Source organism: Streptopelia decaocto (genome assembly GCF_964273445.1).
Source record: "Streptopelia decaocto genome assembly, chromosome: 2".
Lineage (NCBI taxonomy): Eukaryota > Metazoa > Chordata > Aves > Columbiformes > Columbidae > Streptopelia > Streptopelia decaocto.
Genome location: NC_138655.1, coordinates 95,534,104 through 95,550,083, shown reverse-complemented (window position 1 = coordinate 95,550,083; position 15,980 = coordinate 95,534,104). Strand labels below are relative to the sequence as shown.

Below are 15,980 nucleotides of genomic sequence, written 5' to 3'. Positions count from 1 at the left end.
CCAATAATCAACACAGGTTTCAAATAGCAACATGGCATGACAAAATAATACATACTTCTCTTTAAGTCCACTCCTTTTTTTAATCTTTGCCTAGACCTTCAGGAAATGTGAAACCAAACTGACTACTGAGCAGTTCAACACACAACCCACGCAAAATAAAGGCTACCAATTAGGAACCCGATGACAAGTATCAATCGTGCAACTGCTACTCTATGGCACGGCTGCCCTGAACCCATCACCCCCTAGAGATGAAGGCCAAGGGAGACACCACTCAGCTGGCAAATATTCCAAAACCACGTTTTGCTCACAGATCTTACAGCAAGTTTTCCCTCAGCAAACAAAAGATTAAACAGCAACAACAAGCACAAATAATACTCACAAGTCTGTAACTCACAAGAGGGTTGTTGCAAGAAGGATTTCTGGAAACGCTTGAACATCCATAGAAGTGGCTTGGAGCCAAAAAAGCACTGTCTCTTCCAACACGTTTGGCATTCTTAACACTACAGCACTAAAGAAATACCAGAATCCCTTAGCAGAGTAGAATTCTGCAATACAACGACCAGGTTTGTCGTGCTGGTAAAACATATTGTCCAAAGATCTGCAGATGTTGCTCTCTCCTTAAGACAAAAGGCCCATGAGTCCGTTCCACCAGAGGCAAACCAAACCTGAGCACTGACCGGACTGCGGAGCAAAATGGCCCCGCAACGGGGCCTCGTGGCCCCGGGGGCCGCCATGCCGGCCACCGCAGCGGCCGTTGGGGACGCCACGAGCCTCTGCGATGGCAGTTGGAGCCCAGCTGTGCCAGCTGCGCCATCGCTGCGAGAGAAGAGGCCGCAGACGACAGCGCCGGATCGACGCGAAGAAGCGAGAGGAGGCTCAGGGACCTGCGATGGCTCCGCCGCCCAAACGGCGGCGGCCTGTCAGGAGCAGCAGCACCGCCCACAGGCAGGAGGAGCCCATGGAGCTTGACCCACCCCGGGAGGAGGCGGAGCCCATGGAGGTGGATCCGCCTCGGCAGGAGGAGGCGGCGATGGAGGTGGATCCGCCTCAGGCGGGGCTGCAGGGGCACTCCAGCAGCACGGCCGGACTGCCCGCGGCGCCGTGGTGCCCCAAGCGCCGCAGGACGGCCGGGGGCTCTCCCAGAGCCCCCACACAGGCGCCTGGCCACAAGCGGCGCCGCCCCCGCAGCCGCCACTAGCCCCCTCCGGGGATGGGCCGGACCAGCAGCCGCTCTGGAGCCACAGGTGAGCCCGGCTTCCAGCCCGCACCCCCGGCCCTCATGCCGGGGCATCTCCTCTGCCCTGGGGCTGGGCAAGAGGCGAGGAGAGTCGCTGCCATCTTCTGCTCGGCAGCCCCAGAGCGCCGGGAGGAGTCCTCAGGAGCCGCCACACAGCGGGGGACAGCGCCACAGACCCGAGGACAGCGCTGGAGCTGGAGCTTCCCTTCAAGGGAAAAGGTTTTCACATTGCACAAATAATTCAGACTTTTTCTTTCTCTCTCCTTCTCCCTGTATGCAGACTATAGAGTCAATAGAAATATGTAGATATAGAAAATAAAAGCTAGATGTATGTGTGTGTGCACAGAAGCCGACTGGAGACGGCCAGAGACCGTCGGGGACCGAAGGACACCGTGGGATCCGCACCTTGCCTTAAAAAAGGGAAAAGTTTGGAGCCTTGGAGACAAAACCTTACGAGGTATGCTTTTTATTCAGAGCCTGGTCTTTGGGAACCCTCCTATCACTCCTCTGATTGGGTGAGATGCAAGGGTCTCCTTTACTTATGTGTTCTCTGCTCCTCCTCTCCCTCCCCTCTTGCTGTTTCCCTCCATCATCTCTGTTGTGTCTTCTTGTTGCATTCAGTAATTCTCATCTCTGGCATTTTGGTTTTTTTCCCAGGTTTGGTCAGGAACTCTTGACAGGACCGCTGGATGGATTTTTCGAAGGTCAGAGGCATTTGGGCAGTCTCCCAAGGCCGGGAGATGGCTCGAGCTCAAGGTAGGATAGGCGAGGGCTTGGGCAGGTCCTGTGAGGCGTAAGCAGCCTGTGGGACAAGGAGCCAGGCCTGGCTCACATGCTCAGGGAACAGCCGATCGCCAGCACTGGGGTCAGGAAGGAATTTTTTCCCCCGGGGCAGATTGGCCCTGGTCCCCGGGGGTTTTTTGCCTTCCTCTGCAGCATTGAGCATGACCACTTTGCAGAGCTCCTCTGGGCCCTTTTGGCTCAGTTCCTGCCTGCTGCTCAAGCACCAGGAAGATGGCCTCTCGTGCCCTACAGCTGGGGGGGGAAGGCTTTTTTTTCCCTCCAGGTGGGACAGCAAGCATCTCTGGGGCTTTTTTGCCTTCCTCTGCAGCGCTGAGCACGGCCCCTTGCCACGGCTTCTTTGGGCCATTTGGGCTGGGTGCCTGCTGCTCCACGAGGTGGCCCTAAACTTAGCTAGAACAGCCTACCTAAACCAGCATAGAACAACTCACCTAAACTAACCTTAAATAACTGCAACCAACCAACCTTCAAGAACGTCAACCAATCTAGCTTCACAATCTTCAAACAACCAGCCAGCAACAACCTAAAAACAACCTTCAACAATCTACAGCATACTACCTGAACCAACCTCAAGCAACTAACCGAAACCAAAATACAAACAACCTTCAATGACCTTCAGGAACCCAGCTTCAACAACATGATGCCTCTGAGAAACAGACAACCTACAAACACACAACCAGCCTCAGACAGCACAAAACAACTGAAAACAACAAACCGCAAACAACCTCAACCAAGGTAAGCCAAATGACCAAAAAAACCTCAACCACCAAACAACCAAAACCAAACCTACCAAAAAACCCAAACTAAACCACCTAGTCAACCTGAGCCACCAGAAAACGCCTCAACAAGCTCAAACAGCCTACCCAAATCAAATCACCTCATCCAAACTACCTAAATACAACTAAACCAACCTCAAACAAACAACCTGAACCAACCTCAACACAAACCCTTCAAGCAACCTCAGTGATGGAAACCAAACCTACCTAGACCAACCTACCTGAAAACACAGACATCCATGAACCTACCTAAACTGCCTACTGAAAAGAACAGAAGAAAATCAAACCAACCTCAAAGAACCAACCTAAACCACCCAACCTCCAATCATCTAAACAACCTCAACCAAACCACCGACACCAACCTCAAACAAACTACTGAAAATAACCTCCACAAAAACAACTTCACATACCCCACCTAAAACAACCAACAGAAAACAACTTCAACCAAAAATCACCTACATGAAGCTACCTAAACCCACCAGCCTTCAACAACCAGCCTCTCACAACCACCCTCAAAGAACAACCTGCCGCAAACAAATCACCTCCAACCACCTCAACAACCTCAACCAAGCTACCAAAACCAAAAACCTCCCTCCACCAAAACAGCCCCTGCTTGGAAGGGCTCCAGCCTGGCTGCAGCATCCGCAGCTGCCACTTGGCACCTCACCCTGTGGGCAACACCAGCGCCTGGCAGGGACCAGAGTGCTTCTCGTGCACCCTGCCCAAGAAGCACAGCAGCAAAACAAGGTGCGCAAGGCAAAAAGTCTGCTCATCATCGCTACGTGTCACGTAGCTCTGGAAAACATCCCACGGTACCACACCCATCATCAACTTCTTCTCCTTCTTCTTTCGTGCGTGGTCAGTCCCACACCTCATTCTCAAGGTTCTCCCTCTTCAGGAACCAGGCAAAGCTTGGCCTCTATTCCTACTGCTGCTCTCTGCAGCTCTGGGACTTGCCTTTGCCAGCCTGCAAGGGCTGTTTTTTCAAGCTAAACTGAAGAATGCATCAGCCTGCTCCTGGCTACACGTGGGCTTGTGTTAAGGATTGTGAGCATTGGCTCTGAAACAGAATCAGAAATGGAAATAATATGACATGAAATAACATAACATGATATAACATTAAATAAATTAATAAATTAACATAAAAAATAAATTAAATTAAAAGAAACACTTGTATCCATTGTATTTTCTGTCCTTGAAAGTGGTTTTCAAGGGAAGAGTGAGAGGAGAGAGAGAGAAAAGGGGAAGGGAAGGGAGGAGGAGAGGAGAGGAGAAGAAGGGAAGGGAGAAAGGAAGGGAGGAGGAGAGGAGAAGAAGGGAAGGGAAGGTAAAGGGAAAGAGAAGAGGAGAGAGAAGAGAGAAAAGAATTCTGCTTTGTTATGCCTGGAGGTCTGCATGACAAGCCCTGAGAGAGCCCTGAGGGCTCTGTACCTGAAAAATACTGCATTATTTATTTTTTTTTTATGAGAATCAACACAGGAAAATTCTAAATTGTTTAAACAAAGAAAGTATTTGCTACAGTTGCACTTGATCAACATCCCATTCTTTACAACAAGTGAACAAGTGCAACCAAGTTTCTTTCAGGAGCCGTACAGAAGGAGAAAGTACAGATTCTGCTCTGTATGATAGCAAGCAGGTGAAGGAGCTGCTGCTGATTTGAAAACTATATGGGCTCTGCTGTGTCGATTTTGAACCAGGGGAAGAAAAACAGCCCTTATTGTTTCACTGTTTAGGTCCACTTTATCTCATTTGCAAAGTAGATCCATTGCTTGGAGAGACTGTTGAGAATTACCTGGAACAAACACTATTTTAGCACAGGATCTGTTTGTTCCCTGGCCAAAGAGTCGCTATGTCTTGGCTAATAACACTAGACGATTTCATCAACATATTTCTGTCTCAAGGGGCCCAGTTCTATTTTATTTTCCAGTAACACATTCCTTCCTAATTCCTATCTCAGACTTAGAGATGAGCGGCATATAATTTCTGCAGTGTCTACTTATCACCCAAGGAAGTCAACAAATCTCTTTTCCATAGCTACAAGGAGTTTTCAAAGATGTGACGGTTCCCTCCAGACATCAACTGACCTTAAAGAAGGAGCAAAATACAAAAGGATCAATAAATGTGAAAAAGACCTTTGGTATTAGGGAACTGAGATGAACTGGTGCAACTTTTTTCCTTATTGAGTTGAAAAGAATGCTGTTTGACTGCTGCTCATACTGATAATCCACAAAATATTTGCTACACTTTTTAGCCAAAGGACCAAGGCAGTGCCATCAGCAACTTCAGAACACACCCTGAAACAAAAATCAGATACTACAGCTCAAAGTCTGAGGAAACAGCATCAATGACTAATGACAGCTGTAACGTGGAAGGCACGGTAAGCGACAGTTGTAGAAGTTCGTTTCTAATTTATCATGGACCTGTTTTGAATACTGACATTTTCCATTACTTTTATTATACCTGTTATTATGAGATCATTACATCAGCTATCATACAAGTGTGACTTTCTTAACTTTGAAATGAAAACTTCTGGACAATACACAAAGTTACACAAGCGAGGGAAGTACACAGGGATTTCACAGGCAATTTGGAACTGGGCCCCTGACTTGCATTTCTGACTTTGAAAACCTCTCTCCAAATCATTTGCCATCTTTCATTAAGATCCAGCAGCAGTTCTCCCCTGTGCCTCCTGCTTTCCTTTAGTCATCCAAAGCCCACAGAGCTGCACCACAAGCTTGAAGAGCAGTAGGCCAGCCTCATGTCCTGTTTCTGTCACCTAGTTTTTATGTACCATTTCTCGCTAATTACAACACCCAGTGATTCCTCATCACACGACACTTCAGATAGTACATTCGCGCATTATTTTTGCAGCATTGTATTTGCACATATTAGCTGTTGCACCCTCCAGATGATGTCCTGCCTTTCAAGAAGGGTGTAGTACAACTTCTGGGATTCTACAGAAAGTCAATAGGGCAATAGTGAAGAGAAACAAGTGTGTTTAAACATCTAAAAGGTAGCTATGAAGAAAAGCATTTGCGTACATTCACTGCATACAGGACACAGAATAATGAGGCTTAAGTTAAAAACCTGAAAAACGTAGGGTATGTAGCAACCTTTGCAACAGCAGGAATATTAAAGGAATTTTTAAAGAACAAATTAGACAAGCATTTGTAAGGAATGATACGGAAAATGGATCATCCTCCTTTGGGATGCGAACAACGCTAGACTATCTTTCAAGGTTCTTTCCTCATTGCTGCCCCCCTGTGTGTTTCCGTGGTCATCACAGAAGCATCATCATATTATCAAGGATTAACAGCATTTGGATGCACAGAAACTGTCTTTAGAACGATGTCCACAGACCGTGGAGTCAAGATCTGCTCTTTTTCTCTACCAAGCCTGAAAGCTCTCTTCAGTTTAAGACTGTTTTTAAAATTCTAAGGAAAGTAGAAATTAAATGCACACACTGCAACATGCATAGAATTGTGTTAAAAACAACGCAATGCAATAGTTCTACACTGGCTAGAAATCTTCAAAGGGTTCTGATGACGACCCAACTTATTTCTGGGAAATAAAGTCTTTGGGGCCAAAATCAACACGATGTTCCAATCAAATCTAATTTTTTTTTTTTTTAGATTTTTTTTTTTATTTATGTATTGAAAAATGCTGGAGAAGGCAATCGGGACAGAAATTAAAATCCCTTCAGGGAATCAGTGGTATAGATTGTCATCACGCAATCTAAACAAATTAGGCTATGGTTGGACTCAATGATCTTGAGGGTCTCCTCCAACCAAAATGATTCTGTGATTCTACAAGTCAAGAGACGAGCTGGCATTGAGTGGGCAAGAACTCTTGGCAGCAGCCGGCAAGGGGCAGCTATCGTGGAGGAGGAAAGAGAGGAAGGAAGTGAACCAGATGACAGTAAAGGGGAGCATGGGGAGAAAATGTCCCTGCAGCTGCTCTCGAGTGTGCTGTTCCCTCCCTCAAGACTGCAGCTATGAGCAGGCAAAGTGGCACAGGGCATGTAGGGTGTGAGGGTTCAAAGCCTGCAAAGCTGCTGACTTTTCATCCAAACGCAAACCCTCCTGTCCCGTCCCAACAGATGGGATGAGGGATGAGTTAACTCTAGACACGACACGCGCCCTGACTCAACAGACGAGACCAGGTGCAAGTTAACTCTGGGTTAATTCTGCGTGGGTACGTGAAGTGAATGACAGACAATCACCTCCGGGGTCCAATCCAATTGTGAGTTTTACTAAAAGAACTTGTTGGGATATTGGTTACAGCAAATGGTGACTTGGCAAAAGTATAACAGAACTTATCAACACATTAACAGCGAAAATCCTACTACAAGCGGTATATTGGCAACCATCAGTAGCTATAATATGAAATTTAACCAGAAATTAACCGCAGAGCTTAAAGATGGTGTTATCCTTATATGTTCAAAAGGGAAAGAGAGTGGTAGAGAAGAAAGAAAAACTAAGGTATAAGGGAGAGAGAAAGAGAGAGTGATATACATATATATACGGAAGGAGAGACAAAGAAATGAGGGTATAGAAAAAAGGAGAGAAGGAAAGAGCAGAGAGAAAGGAAGAAAGAAAAGAATGAGGGATCCAGTCTTTTACGGCCCCGCAGTGTGGATGACAGGACTTGTACGATGATGTGTAGCCTCGGTGTTCCACAGCGAGGATGCTGGGGTCAGAAGCGCAGCATCCTCTGATGTCTGTTTCAGAGTGAGGGTCCTCAGGGTGCTGGTATTCTCTTGGTGAGGCCTTGGCTTCTGCCTTGTCAGCTTCATGAACAGGGCAAGTGGAGGAAAAAAATGCTCTTCTGTTAACCTAAAGTCATCACCTATGCTATCTGCAGCAATAATACATTTTAACATTGAAAAAAATTCCTCATTATGCATGTGTTAGTAAAACTGAGAAGAACTGTATCAGATCTAGTGTACAATTGTATCTGCCGAGACCGTGGCTTCAGTACAAGTAAGCTGGGAATCTAGAAGCTGCAGGAAAATTTGTCAACAAAAACTGGTAAACTTTGATTTTTTTTCCCCCATTAACCCTTTTTCCCCCCTTCCTCTTTTCCCATCCCTGTTTAGGCTCATAACCTTGCAAAGGCTATTGCAGCAGCTCACACATTTCTTCTGAAGCATCCAGATGCTGAAATGAGGCAGAGAAATGTGGCCTACTGTCAGAGCAGACCTGAGGCTGAGCAGCAAATTAGAGACCTGGAGACAGAAGCTTACGAGGTATGCTTTTTATTCAGAGCCTGGTCTTTGGGAACCCTTCTATCACTCTTCTGATTCAAGGATCTTGTTTGCTTACATGTCCTCTGCTCCTCCTCTCCTCCCCCTCTTGCTGTTTTCCTCTGTCATCTCTGTTGTGTCTTCTTGTTGCATTCAGTAATTCTCATCTCTGGCATTTTGTTTCTTCTTCCCAGGTTTGGTCAGGAATTCGTAACAGGGCTGTAGGAAGAAGTACTGGAAGTGAGGCTGGACTGGCAACAAATCCACACTGTGTTTTGGCAAAAAAGGGACACGTTTAGGTTGATTACTCCCCTGTCCTGTAGACGACAGGGACTGATTTGGGGCCGGCACCACAAAGGCTTCCTCCCAAGGGTGCTGGGCAGAGTTGGGGTGGGCGGGGCTGCACATGCCTGGCTCTGTCACCCCTGTGTCACAATGCCAGCACCCGGCAATGCAGCGCTCACAATGCCCTGGGCAGGATCCAAAGGAGCAGCCGCGTCCCGTGTCCACTGCCAGAGCTGGCCCGGGGGCAGCCCCAACACATCCCAGAGGAAGCACTTGAGGAGCTGGTGGAATCACAGGGCAGGGGCTGAGGGAGGAAGAGCTTGCATGAGGCTGATGGAGGTTCTCCACTGCAAGGTGATCTGCTGGCAGGGCCACCTTCCAAGCTCAGCTCATGGATGGAAATCCTTTTGAGCTGGATAGCAGTGGAGAGACCAAGGGAATTTCTTCTGTGCTTGGAACACCCACTGGTGTCCCACCAGGCACAGGAAGGACTCTTGCCCCCAAGGTCCATCAGCTCAGAGGCATTTCGGCAGTCTCCCAAGGCCGGGAGGTGGCTCCGGCTCAAGGTAGGATAGGGTAGGATAGGCGAGGGCTTGGGCAGGTCCTGGGGGGCGTGAGCAGCCTGTGGGACAAGGAGCCAGGTCTGGCTCACATGCTCAGGGAACAGCCGATCGCCAGCACTGGGGTCAGGAAGGAATTTTTTCCCCCGGGGCAGATTGGCCCTGGTCCCCGGGGGTTTTTTGCCTTCCTCTGCAGCATTGAGCATGACCACTTTGCAGAGCTCCTCTCGGCCCTTTTGGCTCGGTTCCTGCCTGCTGCTCAGGGACCAGGAAGATGGCCTCTCGTGCCCTGCAGCTGGGGGGAGGAAGGCTTTTTTCCCCCCAAGGTGGGACAGCAAGCGTCTCTGGGGGGAAAAAAGCCTTCCTCTGCAGCGCTGAGCACGGCCCCTTGCCACGGCTTCTTTGGGCCACTTGGGCTGGGTGCCTGCTGTTCCACGAGTTGGCCCTAAACTTAGCTAGACTAGCCTACCTAAACCAGCATAGAACAACTCACCTAAACCAACCTTACACAACCTAAACCAGTCTGCCTTAAAAAACTTCAATCAGCCACCAACAACCTAAGCAGAACCTTAAACAATCTACAACAAATTACCTAAACCAAACAAAAGAAACCAACCTAAACACCCTAAAACAAACCTACCCACACCAAATGATCTAAAAAATCCTACCTAAAACAATCTAAAACTACTGAAACCGGCATTTCTCAGCCAACCTTAAGCAACCTGTAACCAAACAACCTAAACAAACCAAAACCAACCAATCTTAACCTAAAACAACCATTAAACAATCTCAAACAACTTCAAAACAATCTGATCAAGGATAAAACTACCTAAAACAACCCATCTAAACCAACCTCAAAAATATGAAACCAAATGACATAACCTGACCAAAATGACCTCAAGCAAACAACCCAAAGCTAAATAGAACCACTGAAACCAGCCCACAATCACCAAGCTAAAAACCAATCTAGATCAACTACCCTTCAACAACGAAGCTAAAACACCCGAAAAAACCTCAACCACCAAACTCCAACCACCAGCCACCCTACCCCATGCAGTGTCTCACTTGGATGTGTCTGCAGTCTTGGAAGCTTGACTACCCCAGGTTCTCCTACAAATGGACCCTGAGCTTGTTTGGAGGTTCTCAAGCACAGCGCAGCTACCGTATCCCCGTGACCTAGCAATGGTTCGCCTCTAGCGGGGAAGCTCGTCCTCTTTGAGCAAGGCAGGGAAACACGTGGAGCAGGGAAGGAGGAAGGGGACATCTGCTGAGACAGCAGAAACAGCCCAATCCAGCCTAGTGATTAGTGGGGGGACACATGTCCCAGCGAGATTGCAGTCACATCCAAATCATCCAGACACCACCTAAAACAAACAAAACACAATGTCAATCTAACCAAAGCACCTAAAGCACCCTCAACAACCAATCTAAACCACCCCAACCTGAAGGAACCCATCTTCAAAACATGCAACGGAAATAACGCTGCCTAAAACAACCTACCAAAAAGTAACTAAACCAACCTAAACCAAACAACCTGAACCCACCTCAACACAAACCCTTCAAGCAACCTAAACTCTGTAAACCAAACCTGCCTAAACCAACCTACCTGAAAACACAGACACCCACCAACCCACCTAAACTGCCTACTGAAAAGAAACAACCTAAAATAACCAACCAACCAACCAACTTAACATCATCTAAACAAACCTAAACCAAACTACTGAAAACGGCCTCAACGAAAACAGCTTCAGATGCGCCACCTACAACAACCAATGCAAGACGCCTTCAACCAAAAACCACCTGCATCAAGCAACCTGAACCCACCAGCCTTCAGCAAACAGCTTCTCACAACCACCCTCAAAGAACCTGCCTCAAACCAACCTCAAACGACCGCAACAAACTGAACCAAGCTACTAAAAACAGAAACCTAAGCCAAACTAACACAACCACTGCTAAAGAATCGTCAGAAAACAGCAACAACCAAAGAACCCAGCAAAACCAAGAAAAATAAACCTCCAAAACTAAACAACATAGATCAGCGGTAAGAAAATCACATCACACAACCTAAACCAACCCACCTAAACTAACCAACCAAAACCAAGCTAAACCATCAAACCTGAAACAAGCAATCAAAGACCGCCAACCTAAACCAAGCTTAACAAACCTTAACCTAAACCAACCAGCCTTCAGTGACCTATGAACACACAACCTACCAACAACGTAATACGGTCTCAAACAACCAACTTGGAACAACCAGTCTCAAAAAGCCTACCAAAACCAACTCATATAAGAAACTGACCTAAACCAACCAAATGAAACCAACTTAAAAAAACCCAACAAAACCAAAACAACAATAGAAACAACATCAACAACAAAAACAGAACACCAAAGAAGGTACAAAGAAACAAGTAAAACCCAAACAAGTTACAGACCAAGAAGGTAGATGTAAGAAACAGCATGCAGAGATGTTGCACGGGGACCCAGTGCTTTGGAGCAGCCACTGGTGTCCTGTCAGGAACAGGAAGGATTCGCAGCTGCCACTCGGCACCTCTCCCTGCGGGCAACGCCAGCGCCTGGCAGGGACCAGAGCGCTTCTCGTGCACCCTGCCCAAGAAGCACAGCAGCCAAACAAGGTGCGCAAGGCAAAACATCTGCTTGTCATCGCTACATGTGATGCTTTGGAAAAGATCCCACAGTACCACATACCTCTTCTTTGGTGCATGGTCGCTCCAGCGCCTCATTCTCAAGGTTCTCCCTCTTCAGGAACCAGGCAAAGCTTGGCCTCTATTCCTGCTGCAGCTCTCTGCAGCTCTGGGACTTGCCTTTGCCAGCCTGCAAGGGCTGTTTTTTCAAGCTAAACTGAAGAATGCATCAGCCTGCTCCTGGCTACACGTGGGCTTGTGTTAAGGATCGTGAGCATTGGCTCTGAAAAAGAGTGAGAAACACAAATGACATGGAATAACAGAACATGAAAAAACATAAAATGAAGTAAATTAAAAAAAAATAAGAAAATAAAATAAAATAAAACAAAACAAATTAAAATAAAATAGAAACACTTGTACCCATTGCGTTTTGTGTCCTGGAAAGTGGTTTTGAGGGAAGAGTGAAGGAAGGGAGAGGGAAAGGGGAAGGGCAGGGGGGAAGGGAAGAGAAGGCAGAAGAGAAAAGAAAGCCCTGACGGAGCCCTGAGGGCTCCATACCTGAAATTGTGCAGGTTTCACTGAAAGCGAACTCATTTTCTTCATGGAGTTAGAAACCTTTCTTTTTCACAGCTCACACAGTCATTATTTGAAATGCGTTTGAGAACACAAGATAACACCCCAGCACAGAGCTCATGTTTTTAATTGCTCCCGTCTGAGAGCCAAGGACATTCTGACTGCTCTGCCCACAGATGTTACGGATCGAGGAAGAGGGGCAGAGATGGGACAGAGCTTGACTGACATCCAGGCTGATGGATAAGAGTATTTCATCCCATTAGCGTCATGGTAATTATTTAAGGAGAGAGGGGATCTTTCTCACTCTCTCAGGCGTGCAGTGCAATCTTGATAAACTGGCCACATGGGTCAAGAAAGCTACCTGGCAACCAAACAGATCCATTGCACTCTTCTGCTCAGCACATCAAGATTTGCCCTCTAAGTCTCGGCAATTTCTTCAATATCACCAATAATCAACACAGGTTTCAAATAGCAACATGGCATGACAAAATAATACATACTTTCTCTTTAAGTCCACTCCTTTTTTTAATCTTTGCCTAGACCTTCAGGACATGTCAAACCAAACTAACTACTGAGCAGTTCGACACACAACCCACGCAAAATAAAGGCTACCAATTAGGAACCCGATGACAAGTATCAATCGTGCAACTGCTACTCTATGGCACGGCTGCCCTGAACCCATCACCCCCTAGAGATGAAGGCCAAGGGAGAAACTACTCAGCTGGCAAATATTCCAAAAACACGTTTTGCTCACAGATCTTACAGCAAGTTTTCCCTCAGCAAACAAAAGATTAAACAGCAACAACAAGCAGAAATAATACTCACAAGTCTGTAACTCACAAGAGGGTTGTTGCAAGAAGGATTTCTGGAAACGCTTGAACATCCATAGAAGTGGCTTGGAGCCAAAAAAGCACTGTCTCTTCCAACACGTTTGGCATTCTTAACACTACAGCACTGAAGAAATATCAGAATCCCTTAGCAGAGTAGAATTCTGCAATACAACGACCAGGTTTGTCGTGCTGGTAAAACATATTGTCCAAAGATCTGCAGATGTTGCTCTCTCCTTAAGACAAAAGGCCCATGAGTCCGTTCCACCAGAGGCAAACCAAACCTGAGCACTGACCGGACTGCGGAGCAAAATGGCCCCGCAACGGGGCCTCGTGGCCCCGGGGGCCGCCATGCCGGCCACCGCAGCGGCCGTTGGGGACGCCACGAGCCGCTGCGATGGCAGTTGGAGCCCAGCTGTGCCAGCTGCGCCATCGCTGCGAGAGAAGAGGCCGCAGACGACAGCGCCGGATCGACGCGAAGAAGCGAGAGGAGGCTCAGGGACCCCCTGCGATGGCTCCGCCGCCCAAACGGCGGCGGCCTGTCAGGAGCAGCAGCACCGCCCACAGGCAGGAGGAGCCCATGGAGATTGACCCACCCCGGGAGGAGGCGGAGCCCATGGAGGTGGATCCGCCTCGGCAGGAGGAGGCGGCGATGGAGGTGGATCCGCCTCAGGCGGGGCTGCAGGGGCACTCCAGCAGCACGGCCGGACTGCCCGCGGCGCCGTGGTGCCCCAAGCGCCGCAGGACGGCCGGGGGCTCTCCCAGAGCCCCCAGACAGGCGCCTGGCCACAAGCGGCGCCGCCCCCGCAGCCGCCACTAGCCCCCTCCGGGGATGGGCCGGACCAGCAGCCGCTCTGGAGCCACAGGTGAGCCCGGCTTCCAGCCCGCACCCCCGGCCCTCATGCCGGGGCATCTCCTCTGCCCTGGGGCTGGGCAAGAGGCGAGGAGAGTCGCTGCCATCTTCTGCTCGGCAGCCCCAGAGCGCCGGGAGGAGTCCTCAGGAGCCGCCACACAGCGGGGGACAGCGCCACAGACCCGAGGACAGCGCTGGAGCTGGAGCTTCCCTTCAAGGGAAAAGGTTTTCACATTGCACAAATAATTCAGACTTTTTCTTTCTCTCTCCTTCTCCCTGTATGCAGACTATAGAGTCAATAGAAATATGTAGATATAGAAAATAAAAGCTAGATGTATGTGTGTGTGCACAGAAGCCGACTGGAGACCGCCAGAGACCGTCGGGGACCGAAGGACACCGTGGGATCCGCACCTTGCCTTAAAAAAGGGAAAAGTTTGGAGCCTTGGAGACAAAACCTTACGAGGTATGCTTTTTATTCAGAGCCTGGTCTTGGGGAACCCTCCTATCACTCCTCTGATTGGGTGAGATGCAAGGGTCTCCTTTACTTATGTGTTCTCTGCTCCTCCTCTCCCTCCCCTCTTGCTGTTTCCCTCCATCACCTCTGTTGTGTCTTCTTGTTGCATTCAGTAATTCTCATCTCTGGCATTTTGGTTTTTTTCCCAGGTTTGGTCAGGAACTCTTGACAGGACCGCTGGATGGATTTTTCGAAGGTCAGAGGCATTTGGGCAGTCTCCCAAGGCCGGGAGATGGCTCGAGCTCAAGGTAGGATAGGCGAGGGCTTGGGCAGGTCCTGTGAGGCGTAAGCAGCCTGTGGGACAAGGAGCCAGGCCTGGCTCACATGCTCAGGGAACAGCCGATCGCCAGCACTGGGGTCAGGAAGGAATTTTTTACCCCCGGGGCAGATTGGCCCTGGTCCCCGGGGGTTTTTTGCCTTCCTCTGCAGCATTGAGCATGACGGCTTTGCAGAGCTCCTCTGGGCCCTTTTGGCTCAGTTCCTGCCTGCTGCTCAAGCACCAGGAAGATGGCCTCTCGTGCCCTACAGCTGGGGGGGGGAAGGCTTTTTTTTCCCTCCAGGTGGGACAGCAAGCATCTCTGGGGCTTTTTTGCCTTCCTCTGCAGTGCTGAGCACGGCCCCTTGCCACGGCTTCTTTGGGCCATTTGGGCTGGGTGCCTGCTGCTCCACGAGGTGGCCCTAAACTTAGCTAGAACAGCCTACCTAAACCAGCATAGAACAACTCACCTAAACTAACCTTAAATAACTGCAACCAACCAACCTTCAAGAACGTCAACCAATCTAGCTTCACAGTCTTCAAACAACCAGCCAGCAACAACCTAAAAACAACCTTCAACAATCTACAGCATACTACCTGAACCAACCTCAAGCAACTAACCGAAACCAAAATACAAACAACCTTCAATGACCTTCAGGAACCCAGCTTCAACAACATGATGCCTCTGAGAAACAGACAACCTACAAACACACAACCAGCCTCAGACAGCACAAAACAACTGAAAACAACAAACCGCAAACAACCTCAACCAAGGTAAGCCAAATGACCAAAAAAACCTCAACCACCAAACAACCAAAACCAAACCTACCAAAAAACCCAAACTAAACCACCTAGTCAACCTGGGCCACCAGAAAACGCCTCAACAAGCTCAAACAGCCTACCCAAATCAAATCACCTCATCCAAACTACCTAAATACAACTAAACCAACCTCAAACAAACAACCTGAACCAACCTCAACACAAACCCTTCAAGCAACCTCAGTGATGGAAACCAAACCTACCTAGACCAACCTACCTGAAAACACAGACATCCATGAACCTACCTAAACTGCCTACTGAAAAGAACAGAAGAAAATCAAACCAACCTCAAAGAACCAACCTAAACCACCCAACCTCCAATCATCTAAACAACCTCAACCAAACCACCGACACCAACCTCAAACAAACTACTGAAAATAACCTCCACAAAAACAACTTCACATACCCCACCTAAAACAACCAACAGAAAACAACTTCAACCAAAAATCACCTACATGAAGCTACCTAAACCCACCAGCCTTCAACAACCAGCCTCTCACAACCACCCTCAAAGAACAACCTGCCGCAAACAAATCACCTCCAACCACCTCAACAACCTCAACCAAGCTACCAAAACCAAAAACCTCCCTCC

At 48.4% G+C, this 15,980-nt stretch overlaps 1 protein-coding gene and 1 long non-coding RNA gene across 2 annotated transcripts; both read left to right on the top strand.

Moving 5' to 3' along the window:
* The first annotated feature begins 980 nt into the window (after nucleotides 1-980).
* On the top strand, nucleotides 981-9,286 carry LOC309435611. The gene is made up of 4 exons (XR_014183198.1): nucleotides 981-1,456; nucleotides 1,584-1,694; nucleotides 1,895-1,993; nucleotides 8,911-9,286. It is a non-coding gene; the product is annotated as an uncharacterized lncRNA (long non-coding RNA).
* A 3,459-nt stretch (nucleotides 9,287-12,745) lies between these two features.
* Nucleotides 12,746-15,410, top strand: LOC309436768 (uncharacterized protein; the record flags this gene model as incomplete). Its single annotated transcript, XM_082046251.1, has 6 exons — nucleotides 12,746-12,752; nucleotides 13,220-13,812; nucleotides 13,921-14,024; nucleotides 14,152-14,262; nucleotides 14,463-14,561; nucleotides 15,159-15,410. The coding sequence occupies 6 exons, from the start codon at nucleotides 12,746-12,748 to the stop codon at nucleotides 15,187-15,189; spliced, it is 945 nt and encodes a 314-aa protein (XP_081902377.1). The 3' UTR covers nucleotides 15,190-15,410.
* Nucleotides 15,411-15,980: the final 570 nt, after the last annotated feature.